Source organism: Polyodon spathula, chromosome 7 (genome assembly GCF_017654505.1).
Source record: "Polyodon spathula isolate WHYD16114869_AA chromosome 7, ASM1765450v1, whole genome shotgun sequence".
Classification (NCBI taxonomy): Eukaryota; Metazoa; Chordata; class Actinopteri; order Acipenseriformes; family Polyodontidae; genus Polyodon; species Polyodon spathula.
In genome coordinates, this window is record NC_054540.1 from 315018 (window position 1) to 332788 (window position 17771).

Below are 17771 nucleotides of genomic sequence, written 5' to 3' on the forward strand. Positions count from 1 at the left end.
AGAGCACCCGCTAGAGTGCAGCTCATGGCATTTTCACAGGCTGCATGCAGGTGATGTCGTATGAGCTGGATTAATCGGTGGAAACAGGCTTTAAAAAACATTCCTTAAAACATTCCTTAAAACATTTCTTAAAACATTCCTTAAAACAGTCTCTCGAGCAGGGCTCCCAACCCTGGTCCTGAGGACCCCTGTGTCTTTTGAAGAGCTGAAAACAAGTAAAAATATGTTATTAAGCAAATGATCAGTTCAATGAAGGTCTATTTAAGTAATTGAGATCTCAGCTGGAATGACACAGGGGCTCCCCAGGATCAGCGTTGGGAAGCCCCGCCCTTGAGTGTGAGGGTCCAGTGATCTGAAGAGAGGTTCATATGACATCATGAACAGCCCCTCTTTGTATAGCCCCCCCTCCTCCATCTCTCATCTCGTTATTGGTCCCTCCAGGTTATTGGGCTGGTGGATGTGTTCACCCCTGACGTCTCATTGGACAGATTCCAGGACTTGTGAGTTGCTCCTCCTTTTTTATATTATTATTCGTGAACATTCGCTGAGAAAACACAGTACTCATCTTAATAATAATGTATGAATATTGACTGCCTGTATATAAATAAACATCTGCATTCCTTGTAAACGCTGAGCTCTTAGCCCTTTATAGAAACGCGGCCACTTTCTCAAATCTGTGTGCTTGTGTAAAACAAGAGGGGAATGGAGAAGCTCTGTGATTTCAGGTCAGTGTTGGTTCTTCTGAAGCAGTCCCGTGAAGGCAGTGCACTGCTAACCCAGCCTCAGTGTCATAGACATGCCCTGCTTGTAAACAGGTTTGAGAGCCTGGGGACTGCTGGGCAGGTCTTCAAAGGGGCTGCTCATTCTCTTTGTGCCCAGTGGCTGCTGGATTGGGTTGGCTGTTTCGAGTGAGCAGTGGGCTTGTTTCACTCCACATGTTCTGAATTTGACAGTGTGTGTGAGTTTGAGGTTGAGTCTGCATTGTTCCTCTTCCTGTGTGAGGCTGGGAGGTGGGGTTAGCTCTTTGGTGGTGAGAGCGTGTGCAGAACAGGATTCCGCTCACAAGCAATTCAACATCTTTCCCCCACCCCGATACCAAACCTAGAAAAGCCACTGCCTGGATTGAGCTGACCGGTCTGTGTAAAACACGATGCTATTGAGAGGTTTCTCAGCCAGGTTAGCATCACATGTATGATACATATCTTTGAGGCAGTCTGTGACTCTCAGTTAGCAGGTGAAGCCCAGATATGTTTCTTTGCAAACCGCACGTGGTGTCAAACAGCTGAATCACAAGTAGCTCTGCATTTACTCCCCTTACAATGTCTGCAGCACAGCCTGCTGTGACTAATGCATTTCAGTGTAGGACCCATAGAGAGGTAGAAGACATGCACACTCTCTCACCCTCTCCTCTCTGCTACCTGGTGATGTCCTTCATGCACGCTGTCACTCTCTCCTCTCTGCTACCTGGTGATGTCTTTCATGCACTCTCTCTCACCCTCTCCTCTCTGCTACCTGGTGATGTCCTTCATGCACTCTCTCTCACCCTCTTCTCTTTGCTACCTGGTAATGTCCTTCATGCACCCCCTCACACTCTCACTCTCTCCTCTCTGCTACCTGGTGATGTCCTTCATGCACCCCCTCACACTCTCTCCTCTCTCCTCTCTGCAGCTATCTGGTGATGCCCTTCATGGGCACTGACCTGGGCAGGATCATGAAGCTGGAGAAGCTGACAGAGGACCGCATCCAGTTCCTGGTCTACCAGATCCTGAAGGGTCTCAAGGTGTGAGAGAGAGAGTGTGAGAGTGAGAGTGAGCCTGTATCTATTAGACAGTGTCTCCTGTGTGTGCAGCAGTGCGAGTGTGTATCTATTAGACAGTGTCTCCTGTGTGTGCAGCAGTGCGAGTGTGTATCTATTAGACAGTGTCTCCTGTGTGTGCAGCAGTGCGAGTGTGTATCTATTAGACAGTGTCTCCTGTGTGTGCAGCAGTGCGAGTGTGTATCTATTAGACAGTGTCTCCTGTGTGTGCAGCAGTGCGAGTGTGTATCTATTAGACAGTGTCTCCTGTGTGTGCAGCAGTGCGAGTGTGTATCTATTAGACAGTGTCTCCTGTGTGTGCAGCAGTGCGAGTGTGTATCTATTAGACAGTGTCTCCTGTGTGTGCAGCAGTGCGAGTGTGTATCTATTAGACAGTGTCTCCTGTGTGTGCAGCAGTGCGAGTGTGTATCTATTAGACAGTGTCTCCTGTGTGTGCAGCAGTGCGAGTGTGTATCTATTAGACAGTGTCTCCTGTGTGTGCAGCAGTGCGAGTGTGTATCTATTAGACAGTGTCTCCTGTGTGTGCAGCAGTGTGAGTGTGTATCTATTAGACAGTGTCTCCTGTGTGTGCAGCAGTGCGAGTGTGTATCTATTAGACAGTGTCTCCTGTGTGTGCAGCAGTGCGAGTGTGTATCTATTAGACAGTGTCTCCTGTGTGTGCAGCAGTGCGAGTGTGTATCTATTAGACAGTGTCTCCTGTGTGTGCAGCAGTGCGAGTGTGTATCTATTAGACAGTGTCTCCTGTGTGTGCAGCAGTGCGAGTGTGTATCTATTAGACAGTGTCTCCTGTGTGTGCAGCAGTGCGAGTGTGTATCTATTAGACAGTGTCTCCTGTGTGTGCAGCAGTGCGAGTGTGTATCTATTAGACAGTGTCTCCTGTGTGTGCAGCAGTGCGAGTGTGTATCTATTAGACAGTGTCTCCTGTGTGTGCAGCAGTGCGAGTGTGTATCTATTAGACAGTGTCTCCTGTGTGTGCAGCAGTGCGAGTGTGTATCTATTAGACAGTGTCTCCTGTGTGTGCAGCAGTGCGAGTGTGTATCTATTAGACAGTGTCTCCTGTGTGTGCAGCAGTGCGAGTGTGTATCTATTAGACAGTGTCTCCTGTGTGTGCAGCAGTGCGAGTGTGTATCTATTAGACAGTGTCTCCTGTGTGTGCAGCAGTGCGAGTGTGTATCTATTAGACAGTGTCTCCTGTGTGTGCAGCAGTGCGAGTGTGTATCTATTAGACAGTGTCTCCTGTGTGTGCAGCAGTGCGAGTGTGTATCTATTAGACAGTGTCTCCTGTGTGTGCAGCAGTGCGAGTGTGTATCTATTAGACAGTGTCTCCTGTGTGTGCAGCAGTGCGAGTGTGTATCTATTAGACAGTGTCTCCTGTGTGTGCAGCAGTGCGAGTGTGTATCTATTAGACAGTGTCTCCTGTGTGTGCAGCAGTGCGAGTGTGTATCTATTAGACAGTGTCTCCTGTGTGTGCAGCAGTGCGAGTGTGTATCTATTAGACAGTGTCTCCTGTGTGTGCAGCAGTGCGAGTGTGTATCTATTAGACAGTGTCTCCTGTGTGTGCAGCAGTGCGAGTGTGTATCTATTAGACAGTGTCTCCTGTGTGTGCAGCAGTGCGAGTGTGTATCTATTAGACAGTGTCTCCTGTGTGTGCAGCAGTGCGAGTGTGTATCTATTAGACAGTGTCTCCTGTGTGTGCAGCAGTGCGAGTGTGTATCTATTAGACAGTGTCTCCTGTGTGTGCAGCAGTGCGAGTGTGTATCTATTAGACAGTGTCTCCTGTGTGTGCAGCAGTGCGAGTGTGTATCTATTAGACAGTGTCTCCTGTGTGTGCAGCAGTGCGAGTGTGTATCTATTAGACAGTGTCTCCTGTGTGTGCAGCAGTGCGAGTGTGTATCTATTAGACAGTGTCTCCTGTGTGTGCAGCAGTGCGAGTGTGTATCTATTAGACAGTGTCTCCTGTGTGTGCAGCAGTGTGAGTGTGTATCTATTAGACAGTGTCTCCTGTGTGTGCAGCAGTGTGAGTGTGTATCTATTAGACAGTGTCTCCTGTATGTGCAGCAGTGTTTGTGTAACAGGCTGAATTGCTCACTGCTCCTCTTTCTTCTTCCCTCAGTATATCCACTCATCGGGGATCATTCACAGGGTACAGTACCTGCACTCCATCTGCTCTTGTACAGGGATTCTCCTCCATTTCACTCACTCTGTAAAGCATGCATGCTTTTAGTTCTGTAATCAGCATTTTATCTTAAAGCAACAAATATCCACTTTGTATGTTTGGTAAGTGCTCTGACTGCTGGGTGTATAATTAAGGGGTAATGGCATTGCTGTTGTGTGATATGAGGTAGTAATGGAACTCCTGAGTCAATAAAGCCTGAGACCGGAGCTCAAGGAACTGGCCACAGCAGTGTCATTATCAACCTTGTAAAGTGAGTTGTGTACCTCTGCTTGTCTGAAGTAATCCCTGCAGTCCAGTGAAAGGGGTTCTTTTTCTGAGAGCAGAGCTCAGGAGGCCCTGTCAAGCATCTCCTCAGTAAGCAGTGCTTTCAGAACAGCTGTCATTAATCACTGCATCTCAGCCCTGCTTTATTGAGTAATAACAGAGCAGCTGTCATTAATCACTGCATCTCAGCCCTGCTTTATCGAGTAATAACAGAGCAGCTGTCATTAATCACTGCATCTCAGCCCTGCTTTATTGAGTAATAACAGAGCAGCTGTCATTAATCACGGCATCTCAGCCCTGCTTTATTGAGTAATAACAGAGCAGCTGTCATTAATCACGGCATCTCAGCCCTGCTTTATTGAGTAAAGAATTGAATCTGTTCAGTCTTGAACAAAGAAGACTACGTGGCGACCTAATTCAAGCATTCAAAATTCTAAAAGGTATTGACAGTGTCGACGCAAGGGACTTTTTCAGCCTGAAAAAAGAAACAAGGACCAGGGGTCACAAATGGAGTTTAGAAAAAGGGGCATTCAGAACAGAAAATAGGAGACACTTTTTTACACAGAGAATTGTGAGGGTCTGGAATCAACTCCCCAGTAATGTTGTTGAAGCTGACACCCTGGGATCCTTCAAGAAGCTGCTTGATGAGATTTTGGGATCAATAAGCTACTAACAACCAAACGAGCAAGATGGGCCGAATGGCCTCCTCTCGTTTGTAAACTTTCTTATGTTCTTATGTTCTTATAACAGAACAGCTGTCATTAATCACTGCATCTCAGCCCTGCTTTATCGAGTAATAACAGAGCAGCTGTCATTAATCACGGCATCTCAGCCCTGCTTTATTGAGTAATAACAGAGCAGCTGTCATTAATCACTGCATCTCAGCCCTGCTTTGAGTAATAACAGAGCAGCTGTCATTAATCACAGCATCTCAGCCCTGCTTTATTGAGTAATAACAGAGCAGCTGTCATTAATCACGGCATCTCAGCCCTGCTTTATTGAGTAATAACAGAGCAGCTGTCATTAATCACGGCATCTCAGCCCTGCTTTATTGAGTAATAACAGAGCAGCTGTCATTAATCACGGCATCTCAGCCCTGCTTTATTGAGTAATAACAGAACAGCTGTCATTAATCACTGCATCTCAGCCCTGCTTTATTGAGTAATAACAGAGCAGCTGTCATTAATCACGGCATCTCAGCCCTGCTTTATTGAGTAATAACAGAGCAGCTGTCATTAATCACGGCATCTCAGCCCTGCTTTATTGAGTAATAACAGAGCAGCTGTCATTAATCACTGCATCTCAGCCCTGCTTTATGAGTAATAACAGAGCAGCTGGCATTAATCACGGCATCTCAGCCCTGCTTTATTGAGTAATAACAGAGCAGCTGTCATTAATCACGGCATCTCAGCCCTGCTTTGAGTAATAACAGAGCAGCTGTCATTAATCACGGCATCTCAGCCCTGCTTTATTGAGTAATAACAGAGCAGCTGTCATTAATCACTGCATCTCAGCCCTGCTTTATTGAGTAATAACAGAGCAGCTGTCATTAATCACTGCATCTCAGCCCTGCTTTATTGAGTAATAACAGAGCAGCTGTCATTAATCACTGCATCTCAGCCCTGCTTTATTGAGTAATAACAGAGCAGCTGTCATTAATCACTGCATCTCAGCCCTGCTTTATTGAGTAATAACAGAGCAGCTGTCATTAATCACTGCATCTCAGCCCTGCTTTATTGAGTAATAACAGAATAGCTGTCATTAATCACTGCATCTCAGCCCTGCTTTATTGAGTAATAACAGAGCAGCTGTCATTAATCACTGCATCTCAGCCCTGCTTTATTGAGTAATAACAGAGCAGCTGTCATTAATCACTGCATCTCAGCCCTGCTTTATTGAGTAATAACAGAGCAGCTGTCATTAATCACTGCATCTCAGCCCTGCTTTATTGAGTAATAACAGAGCAGCTGTCATTAATCACGGCATCTCAGCCCTGCTTTATTGAGTAATAACAGAACAGCTGTCATTAATCACTGCATCTCAGCCCTGCTTTATTGAGTAATAACAGAGCAGCTGTCATTAATCACTGCATCTCAGCCCTGCTTTATTGAGTAATAACAGAGCAGCTGTCATTAATCACTGCATCTCAGCCCTGCTTTATTGAGTAATAACAGAGCAGCTGTCATTAATCACGGCATCTCAGCCCTGCTTTATTGAGTAATAACAGAGCAGCTGTCATTAATCACTGCATCTCAGCCCTGCTTTATTGAGTAATAACAGAGCAGCTGTCATTAATCACGGCATCTCAGCCCTGCTTTATTGAGTAATAACAGAGCAGCTGTCATTAATCACTGCATCTCAGCCCTGCTTTATTGAGTAATAACAGAGCAGCTGTCATTAATCACTGCATCTCAGCCCTGCTTTATTGAGTAATAACAGAGCAGCTGTCATTAATCACTGCATCTCAGCCCTGCTTTATTGAGTAATAACAGAGCAGCTGTCATTAATCACTGCATCTCAGCCCTGCTTTATTGAGTAATAACAGAGCAGCTGTCATTAATCACTGCATCTCAGCCCTGCTTTATTGAGTAATAACCGAATAGCTTGCCTCCATATAAAGCAATGGGAGAGCATGGCCTGGCTGTTATATAATAGAAATGAATTGGACTTAATTGCGCCATCTACTGGTGCCAGCACAGACCAACATGTTTAGCTTCCGTTCACCCAGCGGTAAAGCCATGCTTGTGTGAAACACGTCAAGCTTCATGAGGCAAGACCCTGCTGAGAATCACAATACTGTCGCAGAGGTGCTGCTCACCACAAACCTGCTTCTGTCAGCAAGTGCAAAGTACATTAGAAGCGTCCCCACAGATAAACACAGACAGCAGATCAGGTGAAGTGTAGGAGGGTTCAGGTACAGTGGGATCAGGTGAAGTGTAGGAGGGTTCAGGTACAGTGGGATCAGGTGAAGTGTAGGAGGGTTCAGGTACAGTGGGATCAGGTGAAGTGTAGGAGGGTTCAGGTACAGTGTGATCAGGTGAAGTGTAGGAGGGTTCAGGTACAGTGTGATCAGGTGAAGTGTAGGAGGGTTCAGGTACAGAGTGATCAGGTGAAGTGTAGAGAGGTTCAGGTACAGTGTGATCAGGTGAAGTGTAGGAGGGTTCAGGTACAGTGTGATCAGGTGAAGTGTAGGGGGGTTCAGGTACAGTACAGTGTGAACAGGTGAAGTGTAGGGGGGTTCAGGTACAGTGTGATCAGGTGAAGTGTAGGGGGGTTCAGGTACAGTACAGTGATCAGGTGAAGTCTAGGAGGGTTCAGGTACAGTACAGTGTGATCAGGTGAAGTGTAGGAGGGTTCAGGTACAGTGTGATCAGGTGAAGTGTAGGAGGGTTCAGGTACAGTGTGATCAGGTGATGTGTAGGGGGGTTCAGGTACAGTGGGATCAGGTGAAGTGTAGAGAGGTTCAGGTACAGTGTGATCAGGTGAAGTGTAGGATGGTTCAGGTACAGTGTGATCAGGTGAAAGGTAGGGGGTTCAGGTACAGTGTGATCAGGTGAAGTGTGATCAGGTGAAGTGTAGGGGGGTTCAGGTACAGTACAGTGATCAGGTGAAGTGTAGGGGGGTTCAGGTACAGTACAGTGATCAGGTGAAGTGTAGGAGTGTTCAGGTACAGTACAGTGTGATCAGGTGAAGTGTAGGAGGGTTCAGGTACAGTGTGATCAGGTGATGTGTAGGGGGGTTCAGGTACAGTGGGATCAGGTGAAGTGTAGGGGGGTTCAGGTACAGTGTGATCAGTTGAAGTGTAGGGGGGTTCAGGTACAGTACTGTGTGATCAGGTGAAGTGTAGGGGGGTTCATGTACAGTACAGAGTGATCAGGTGAAGTGTAGAGAGGTTCAAGTACAGTATGATCAGGTGAAGTGTAGGAGGGTTAAGGTACAGTACAGCGTGATCAGGTGAAGTGTAGGAGGGTTCAGGTACAGTGTGATCAGTTGAAGTGTGATCAGGTGAAGTGTAGGGGGGTTCAGGTACAGTGTGATCAGGTGAAGTGTAGGGGGGTTCAGGTACAGTACAGTGTGATCAGGTGAAGTGTAGGGGGGTTCAGGTACAGTACAGTGTGATCAGGTGAAGTGTAGGGGGGTTCAGGTACAGTACAGTGATCAGGTGAAGTGTAGGGGGGTTCAGGTACAGTACAGTGTGATCAGGTGAAGTGTAGGAGGGTTCAGGTACAGTGGGATCAGGTGAAGTGTTGGAGAGTTCAGGTACAGTGTGATCAGGTGAAGTGTAGAGAGGTTCAGGTACAGTGTGATCAGGTGAAGTGTAGAGAGGTTCAGGTACAGTGTGATCAGGTGAAGTGTAGGGGGGTTCAGGTACAGTACAGTATGATCGGGTGAAGTGTAGGAGGGTTAAGGTACAGTACAGTGTGATCAGGTGAAGTGTAGGAGGGTTCAGGTACAGTACAGTGTGATCAGGTGAAGTGTAGGGGGTTCAGGTACAGTGTGATCAGGTGAAGTGTAGGGGGGTTCAGGTACAGTACAGTGTGATCAGGTGAAGTGTAGGGAGGTTCAGGTACAGTGTGATCAGGTAAAGTGTAGGGGGGTTCAGGTACAGCGTGATCAGGTGAAGTGTAGGAGGGTTCAGGTACAGAGTGATCAGGTGAAGTGTAGAGAGGTTCAGGTACATTGTGATCAGGTGAAGTGTAGGGGGGTTCAGGTACAGTACAGTGTGATCAGGTGAAGTGTAGGGGGGTTTCAGGTACAGTACAGTGTGATCAGGTGAAGTGTAGGGGGGTTCAGGTACAGTGTGATCAGGTGAAGTGTAGGAGGGTTCAGGTACAGAGTGATCAGGTGAAGTGTAGGAGGGTTCAGGTACAGTGGGATCAGGTGAAGTGTAGGAGGGTTCAGGTACAGTACAGTGTGATCAGGTGAAGTGTAGGGGGGTTTCAGGTACAGTACAGTGTGATCAGGTGAAGTGTAGATAGGTTTAGGTACAGTGTGATCAGGTGAAGTGTAGGGGGGTTCAGGTACAGTGTGATCAGGTGAAGTGTAGGGGGGTTCAGGTACAGTACAGTGTGATCAGGTGAAGTGTAGGGGGGTTCAGGTACAGTACAGTGTGATCAGGTGAAGTGTAGGGGGTTCAGGTACAGTACAGTGATCAGGTGAAGTGTAGGGGGGTTCAGGTACAGTACAGTGTGATCAGGTGAAGTGTAGGAGGGTTCAGGTACAGTGGGATCAAGTGAAGTGTTGGAGAGTTCAGGTACAGTGTGATCAGGTGAAGTGTAGAGAGGTTCAGGTACAGTGTGATCAGGTGAAGTGTAGAGAGGTTCAGGTACAGTGTGATCAGGTGAAGTGTAGGGGGGTTCAGGTACAGTACAGTGTGATCAGGTGAAGTGTAGGGGGGTTCAGGTACAGTACAGTGTGATCAGGTGAAGTGTAGGGGGGTTCAGGTACAGTACAGTGTGATCAGGTGAAGTGTAGGGGGGTTCAGGTACAGTACAGTGTGATCAGGTGAAGTGTAGGGGGGTTCAGGTACAGTACAGTGTGATCAGGTGAAGTGTAGGAGGGTTCAGGTACAGTGTGATCAGGTGAAGTGTAGGAGAGTTCAGGTACAGTGGGATCAGGTGAAGTGTGGGAGGGTTCAGGTACAGTGTGATCAGGTGAAGTGTAGGGTGTTCAGGTACAGAGTGATCAGGTGAAGTGTAGAGAGGTTCAGGTACAGTGTGATCAGGTGAAGTGTAGGGGGGTTCAGGTACAGTGTGATCAGGTGAAGTGTAGGGGGGTTCAGGTACAGTACAGTGTGATCAGGTGAAGTGTAGGGGGGTTCAGGTACAGTACAGTGTGATCAGGTGAAGTGTAGGGGGGTTCAGGTACAGTACAGTGATCAGGTGAAGTGTAGGAGGGTTCAGGTACAGTACAGTGTGATCAGGTGAAGTGTAGGGGGGTTCAGGTACAGTACAGTGTGATCAGGTGAAGTGTAGGGGGGTTCAGGTACAGTACAGTGATCAGGTGAAGTGTAGGAGGGTTCAGGTACGGTACAGTGTGATCAGGTGAAGTGTAGGGGGGTTCAGGTACAGTGTGATCAGGTGAAGTGTAGGGGGGTTCAGGTACAGTACAGTGATCAGGTACAGTACAGTGTTATCAGTTGAAGTGTGATCAGGTGAAGTGTAGGAGTGTTCAGGTACAGTACAGTGTGATCAGGTGAAATGTAGGAGGGTTCAGGTACAGTGTGATCAGGTGAAGTGTAGGAGTGTTCAGGTACAGTACAGTGTGATCAGGTGAAGTGTAGGGGGGTTCAGGTACAGTGTGATCAGGTGAAGTGTAGGGGGGTTCAGGTACAGTACAGTGATCAGGTGAAGTCTAGGAGTGTTCAGGTACAGTACAGTGTGATCAGGTGAAGTGTAGGGGGTTCAGGTACAGTGTGATCAGGAGTTTGGAGTTTGCTCCTGTTTGTTGGTCTCAATTACTCAAAATCTTGAACTCCTCTATTCCTCCCAGGACCTCAAACCTGGAAATCTGTCCGTCAACCAGGACTGTGAGTTAAAGGTAACCCCTGTTTATAGTTCAGTGTGAGATTTAATGGGGCTGAATGCTGGTTCTTGTAACAGTCTGTCTGTTTGTGTATGTGCTTGCAAGTGTGTTGTGTTGTCTGATTTGAATTTTATGCATTGTTATGTATGTATGTTTTCTTAGAAGACTAGGCTTATTTGTGTGTCCTGAGGAGGAGTTCCCTGAACGCTGGTGTTTCTCCTGTCGTTCAAACCGCCGCCCCCCCCCCACCCCTAAATTCTCGTGTTTGTGACTCCCTCCCGTGGTTCCAGATCCTGGACTTCGGTCTGGCCCGACATGCGGACAGTGAGATGACCGGCTACGTGGTGACGCGCTGGTACCGCGCTCCGGAGGTCATCCTCAACTGGATGCACTACACCCAGACAGGTAAGCCCCTCCACACAACACTGACTGTGAACTAGGCTGGGTGCTGGAGTCCCTGATCGGTCAGGTGCACTGTGAACCAGGCTGGGTGCTGGTGTCCCTGGTCAGTCAGGTGCACTGTGAACCAGGCTGGGTGCTGGTGTCCCTGGTCAGTCAGGTGCACTGTGAACCAGGCTGGGTGCTGGTGTCCCTGGTCAGTCAGGTGCACTGTGAACCAGGCTGGGTGCTGGTGTCCCTGATCAGTCAGGTGCACTGTGAACCAGGCTGGGTGCTGGTGTCCCTGGTCAGTCAGGTGCACTGTGAACCAGGCTGGGTGCTGGTGTCCCTGGTCAGTCAGGTGCACTGTGAACCAGGCTGGGTGCTGGTGTCCCTGGTCAGTCAGGTGCACTGTGAACCAGGCTGGGTGCTGGTGTCCCTGGTCAGTCAGGTGCACTGTGAACCAGGCTGGGTGCTGGAGTCCCTGATCGGTCAGGTGCACTGTGAACCAGGCTGGGTGCTGGTGTCCCTGGTCAGTCAGGTGCACTGTGAACCAGGCTGGGTGCTGGTGTCCCTGGTCAGTCAGGTGCACTGTGAACCAGGCTGGGTGCTGGTGTCCCTGGTCAGTCAGGTGCACTGTGAACCAGGCTGGGTGCTGGTGTCCCTGGTCAGTCAGGTGCACTGTGAACCAGGCTGGGTGCTGGAGTCCCTGGTCAGTCAGGTGCACTGTGAACCAGGCTGGGTGCTGGTGTCCCTGGTCAGTCAGGTGCACTGTGAACCAGGCTGGGTGCTGGAGTCCCTGATCAGTCAGGTGCACTGTGAACCAGGCTGGGTGCTGGAGACCCTGATCGGTCAGGTGCACTGTGAACCAGGCTGGGTGCTGGAGTCCCTGATCGGTCAGGTGCACTGTGAACCAGGCTGGGTGCTGGAGTCCCTGATCGGTCAGGTGCACTGTGAACCAGGCTGGGTGCTGGACACCCTGATCGGTCAGGTGCACTGTGAACCAGGCTGGGTGCTGGACACCCTGATCGGTCAGGTGCACTGTGAACCAGGCTGGGTGCTGGACACCCTGATCGGTCAGGTGCACTGTGAACCAGGCTGGGTGCTGGACACCCTGATCGGTCAGGTGCACTGTGAACCAGGCTGGGTGCTGGAGTCCCTGATCGGTCAGGTACACTGTGAACCAGGCTGGGTGCTGGACTACCTGATCGGTCAGGTACACTGTGAACCAGGCTGGGTGCTGGACACCCTGATCGGTCAGGTACACTGTGAACCAGGCTGGGTGCTGGAGTCCCTGATCGGTCAGGTGCACTGTGAACCAGGCTGGGTGCTGGACTACCTGATCGGTCAGGTACACTGTGAACCAGGCTGGGTGCTGGACACCCTGATCGGTCAGGTACACTGTGAACCAGGCTGGGTGCTGGACACCCTGATCGGTCAGGTACACTGTGAACCAGGCTGGGTGCTGGACACCCTGATCGGTCAGGTACACTGTGAACCAGGCTGGGTGCTGGAGTCCCTGATCAGTCAGGTACACTGTGAACCGCACCCTTCTCCTGTTGAAGCGTTGGAATGTTCTCTTTCTCTAAGTTTTCAAGCCTGACTGTCTCAGGTCTGATTTCCTGTGTCTCTCTCTCTCTCAGTGGATATCTGGTCAGTTGGCTGCATCATGGCTGAGATGTTGTCTGGGAAGCCTCTCTTCAAGGGGAATGATCGTATCCTTTAACCTGGAGACCCGTCTCTCTGTGCGGTTCCTGAACACACTGTGACCCCAGCTGACGGGCTGTCGCTGGGTCCTGTCTCACAGGAGAGGGATGTGTGTCGCTGGGTCCTGTCTCACAGGGGAGGGATGTGTGTCGCTGGGTCCTGTCTCACAGAGGAGGGACGTGTGTCGCTGGGTCCTGTCTCACAGGGGAGGGACGTGTGTCGCTGGGTCCTGTCTCATAGGAGAGGGACGTGTGTCGCTGGGTCCTGTCTCACAGGGGAGGGATGTGTGTCGCTGGTTCCTGTCTCACAGGGGAGGGATGTGTGTCGCTGGGTCCTGTCTCACAGGGGAGGGATGTGTGTCGCTGTGTCCTGTCTCACAGGGGAGGGAGGTGTGTCGCTGGGTCCTGTCTCACAGGGGAGGGAGGTTTGTCTGTGTGTTGCTGACTATTTCTAGAACCCCCTTGACGTTGACCTCTAGATCTGGATCAGCTGACAGAGATCATGAAGATCACAGGGACACCTACGCAAGACTTCATTCATAAGCTGCAGAGCCAGGACGTGAGTTTACACTTCACTCTTCCACATTGAAATATACATTGAGAAACAGGATGTAGAGTAGACCCCAATATTGCTGTGGAACAGCCCTGTGAAACAACTTTGTATCACTTTCACAAGTTAGTTGGTTAGGTCACATTAAAATAGGTTTACTGTTTACTTATTATTATTATATGTAGTTCAAGGAGCCATGCTACTGTCCACTGTCTGTTTGAACTGTCAAGGCTGTGAAGGAGCCATGCTACTGTCCACTGTCTGTTTGAACTGTCAGGGCTGTGAAGGAGCCAGGCTGCTTCCCGCTGTCTGATTGAACTGTCAGGGCTGTGAAGGAGCCAGGCTGCTGCCCGCTGTCTGATTGAACTGTCAGGGCTGTGAAGGAGCCAGGCTGCTTCCAGCTGTCTGATTGAACTGTCAGGGCTGTGAAGGAGCCAGTCTGTTTCCCGCTGTCTGATTGAACTGTCAGGGCTGTGAAGGAGCCAGGTTGCTGCCCCTGTCTGATTGAACTGCCAGGGCTGTGAAGGAGCCAGGCTGCTTCCCGCTGTCTGATTGAACTGCCAGGGCTGTGAAGGAGCCAGGCTGCTGCCCGCTGTCTGATTGAACTGTCAGGGCTGTGAAGGAGCCAGGCTGCTGCCCGCTGTCTGATTGAACTGTCAGGGCTGTGAAGGAGCCAGGCTGCTTCCCGCTGTCTGATTGAACTGTCAGGGCTGTGAATCCCATGGAAGTGTCTTCAGGGGAGTAGACAAAATGCTACAGCTTTATTCTCTTTCTCTATTCCTTTTTTTCCAGGCTAAGAATTACATCATGAGTTTACCCAAAGTCCAGAAGAAAGACTTGCAAGTGTTTTTTTCAAAAGCAAACCCTCTAGGTAGGTGTGCTGTGGTTTGAAAAGGTCAGAATATTACTTCAGAAATTCCTGGTACAGGGCAGTGATGGAGAGCCCAGGCTTCGAGTTCAGTGTTGAAGCATCCGATAAAAGGGCAGCTGAGAGTTTTAATGATCAGTATTTAAGAGTCAACAGTGCTGGAGAGCTGAGAGAGTCTGTGTGTGATGCAGTGCTGGACGGTGTGTGATGCAGTGCTGGTCTATGTGTAATACAGTGCTGGTCTGTGTGATGCAGTGCTGTCTGTGTGTAATGCTGTGTGTGATGCAGTGCTGTCTGTGTGTAATGCTGTGTGTGATGCAGTGCTGGTCTGTGTGTGATGCAGTGCTGGTCTGTGTGTGATGCAGTGCTGGTCAGTGTGTAATGCAGTGCTCGTCTGTGTGTGATGCAGTGCTGGTCTGTGTAATGCTGTGTGTGATGCAGTGCTGGTCTGTGTGTGATGCAGTGCTCGTCTGTGTGTAATACAGTGCTGGTCTGTGTGTGATGCAGTGCTGTCTGTGTGTAATGCTGTGTGTGATGCAGTGCTGTCTGTGTGTAATGCTGTGTGTGATGCAGTGCTCGTCTGTGTGTGATGCAGTGCTCGTCTGTGTGTGATGCAGTGCTGTCTGTGTGTAATGCTGTGTGTGATGCAGTGCTGGTCTGTGTGTAATGCAGTGCTGGTCTGTGTGATGCAGTGCTGTCTGTGTGTAATGCTGTGTGTGATGCAGTGCTGGTCTGTGTGTAATGCTGTGTGTGATGCAGTGCTGTCTATGTGTAATGCTGTGTGTGATGCAGTGCTGGTCTGTGTGTGATGCTGTGTGTGATGCAGTGCTGGTCTGTGTGTGATGCAGTGCTGGTCTGTGTGTAATGCTGTGTGTGATGCAGTGCTGGTCTGTGTGTGATGCAGTGCTGTCTGTGTGTGATGCAGTGCTCGTCTGTGTGTAATGCTGTGTGTGATGCAGTGCTGGTCTGTGTGTAATGCTGTGTGTGATGCAGTGCCGGTCTGTGTGTGATACAGTGCTAGTCTGTGTGTGATACAGTGCTGGTCTGTGTGTGATGCAGTGCTGGTCTGTGTGTGATGCTGTGTGTGATGCAGTGCTGGTCTGTTTGTGATGCAGTGCTGGTCAGTGTGTAATGCAGTGCTGGTCTGTGTGTGATACAGTGCTGGTCTGTGTGTGATGCAGTGCCGTTCTGTGTGTGATGCAGTGCTGGTCTGTGTGTGATGCAGTGCTGGTCTGTGTGTGATGCAGTGCTGTCTGTATAATGCTGTGTGTGATGCAGTGCTGTCTGTGTGTAATGCTGTGTGTGATGCAGTGCTCGTCTGTGTGTGATGCAGTGCTGGTCTGTGTGTGATGCAGTGCTGGTCTGTGTGTGATGCATGTCTGTGTGTGATGCAGTGCTGGTCTGTGTGTGATGCAGTGCTGGTCTGTGTGTGATGCAGTGCTGGTCTGTGTGTAATGCTGTGTGTGATGCAGTGCTGGTCTGTGTGTGATGCAGTGCTGGTCTGTGTGTGATGCAGTGCTCGTCTGTGTGTGATGCAGTGCTCGTCTGTGTGTAATGCTGTGTGTGATGCAGTGCTCGTCTGTGTGTGATGCAGTGCTGGTCTGTGTGTAATGCTGTGTGTGATGCAGTGCTGGTCTGTGTGTGATGCAGTGCTGGTCTGTGTGTAATGCTGTGTGTGATACAGTGCTGGTCTGTGTGTGATGCAGTGCTGGTCTGTGTGTGATGCAGTGCTCGTCTGTGTGTGATGCAGTGCTCGTCTGTGTGTGATGCAGTGCTGGTCTGTGTGTAATGCTGTGTGTGATGCAGTGCTGGTCTGTTTGTGATGCAGTGCTGGTCAGTGTGTAATGTGCCTCGCTGTCCCCAGCGGTCAGTCTGCTGGAGAAGATGCTGGTTCTGGACGCGGAGCGGAGGATCACAGCGGCCGAGGCACTGGCTCACCCGTACTTCGAGTCGTACCGAGAACCCGACGAGGAGACCGAGGCTGAGCCCTACGATGAGACCCTGGACCATGCAGACATGCCTGTGGAGCAGTGGAAACGTGAGACGGAGAGGGACAGATAGAGAGAGAGAGACTTGTTGTTAAGACTGCTGTTTTGTATTTTTAAAGCCTGTTTTGATTACTTCAGTAATGTTTCATAAACTGAAAACCAGGCTTCTGCTGTTTCTATAATTCATTTGAATAGTATTTTAAATTAAATGTGTAATTAAAGCTTAGCAAAGAGCAATGTCTATCTGGTATCCTTGCTGTTATTTTTAGTTTGCTGATTAATTCAATTAGCAGGAAAAAGTGTGAGTGGGGATGGAAATCAGGCTCCCATTGCATAGCAGTTTGATCCATTCCTGGTTTTACTATGAGTTTAGTAAGACTCACCTGATCTTGTTACCTTGTTGGGTAGGTATGGGTGGGGCTCCCAAGTGGCGCATCCAGTAAAGGGCTCTGTGTGGTGCAGGAGATCTGGAGATCGCAGGTTCGAATCCAGGCTGTCACAGCCGACCGTGACCGGGGGTTCCTAGGGGGTGGCGCACAATTGGCACAATCGGGTAGAGAGGTCTTAGGTCGGCAGGGAAATCCACGGTTCACCATGCACCAGCGACCCCTGTGGCCGATAGGGCGCCTGCGGTTCTGCAGTGGAGCCACCAGGTCTGTGTTGTCTGGTGGCCTCGCTGTGGATCTGCAGTGAGAAACATGACTGGCTGGCAGGAGCGCGTTTCAGAGGACCTGTGTTCCAGCCTCAGGGGGCAAGCAGCGAAGTGTGATACAAATAATAATTGGGCATTACAAAATTGGGAAGAAAAACCAGAGTAAAAATAAATAAATTGGCGACGACTAAATATTAAAAAAATTCCTCTCTCTCTCTCTCTCTGTCTCTGTCCAGGTCACACGTTCACAGAGATCCTGACCTTCAAGCCGGCAGTGCTGGAGTCTCGGGAGACATCCCTGTAATGCTGGAGAGGAGCAGGCTGCCTGTCTGCGCTGAGGGGAGAAGGGCAGCATTGCTACACATGCAATAAGCAGGGACTGGACCAGAGGACTATCCCAGCCTGACTTCAAACTCACAACCTGCAAATCTGAGTGATATCAGGGATGGAAATAAGACTCCAATTGCACAGCAGAGTCACCCATTCCAGCTGTGTTAGCCCCAGTGTGTATAGATAACAAGCTCAGATGTGTCTTAATAAACCCATAGTAAAACCAGGAATGGATCAGTCATACTTCCATCCCTGGTCTGCCTTAGCCTCATTTATTTAAACATCACTGCTACTGTCTCTCCATTCACATCTATCTGTCTGTCTGTCTTTCTTTTGCTGTCTGATGTCCACATAAAACAAAACGATAGTGTCACTGTAGCCATAGAAATGCTGTACAGACATTAAACAAGCAGTCTCCCTGTGGGGACACCTTGGCTATAGCGCTCCCTGTGGGGACACCTTGGCTATAGCGCTCCCTGTGGGGACACCTTGGCTATAGCGCTCCCTGTGGGGACACC

At 49.5% G+C, this 17771-nt stretch overlaps 1 protein-coding gene across 3 annotated transcripts in view; it reads left to right on the forward strand.

Annotated features, from left to right (window-relative positions):
* The window catches only part of LOC121317948 (mitogen-activated protein kinase 12-like), a 23792-nt gene extending 6309 nt beyond the window's left edge, over positions 1–17483 (forward strand). For all 3 annotated transcript variants that reach the window (XM_041254040.1, XM_041254039.1, XM_041254041.1), the window contains 10 exons: positions 442–500; positions 1669–1780; positions 3930–3959; positions 10749–10796; positions 11072–11186; positions 12803–12874; positions 13345–13424; positions 14208–14286; positions 16148–16321; positions 17160–17483. In XM_041254040.1, the coding sequence (XP_041109974.1) occupies positions 442–500; positions 1669–1780; positions 3930–3959; positions 10749–10796; positions 11072–11186; positions 12803–12874; positions 13345–13424; positions 14208–14286; positions 16148–16321; positions 17160–17227 (837 nt within the window). In that variant the 3' untranslated portion in view covers positions 17228–17483. The remainder of the gene's footprint in view (positions 1–441; positions 501–1668; positions 1781–3929; positions 3960–10748; positions 10797–11071; positions 11187–12802; positions 12875–13344; positions 13425–14207; positions 14287–16147; positions 16322–17159) is intronic.
* Positions 17484–17771: the final 288 nt, after the last annotated feature.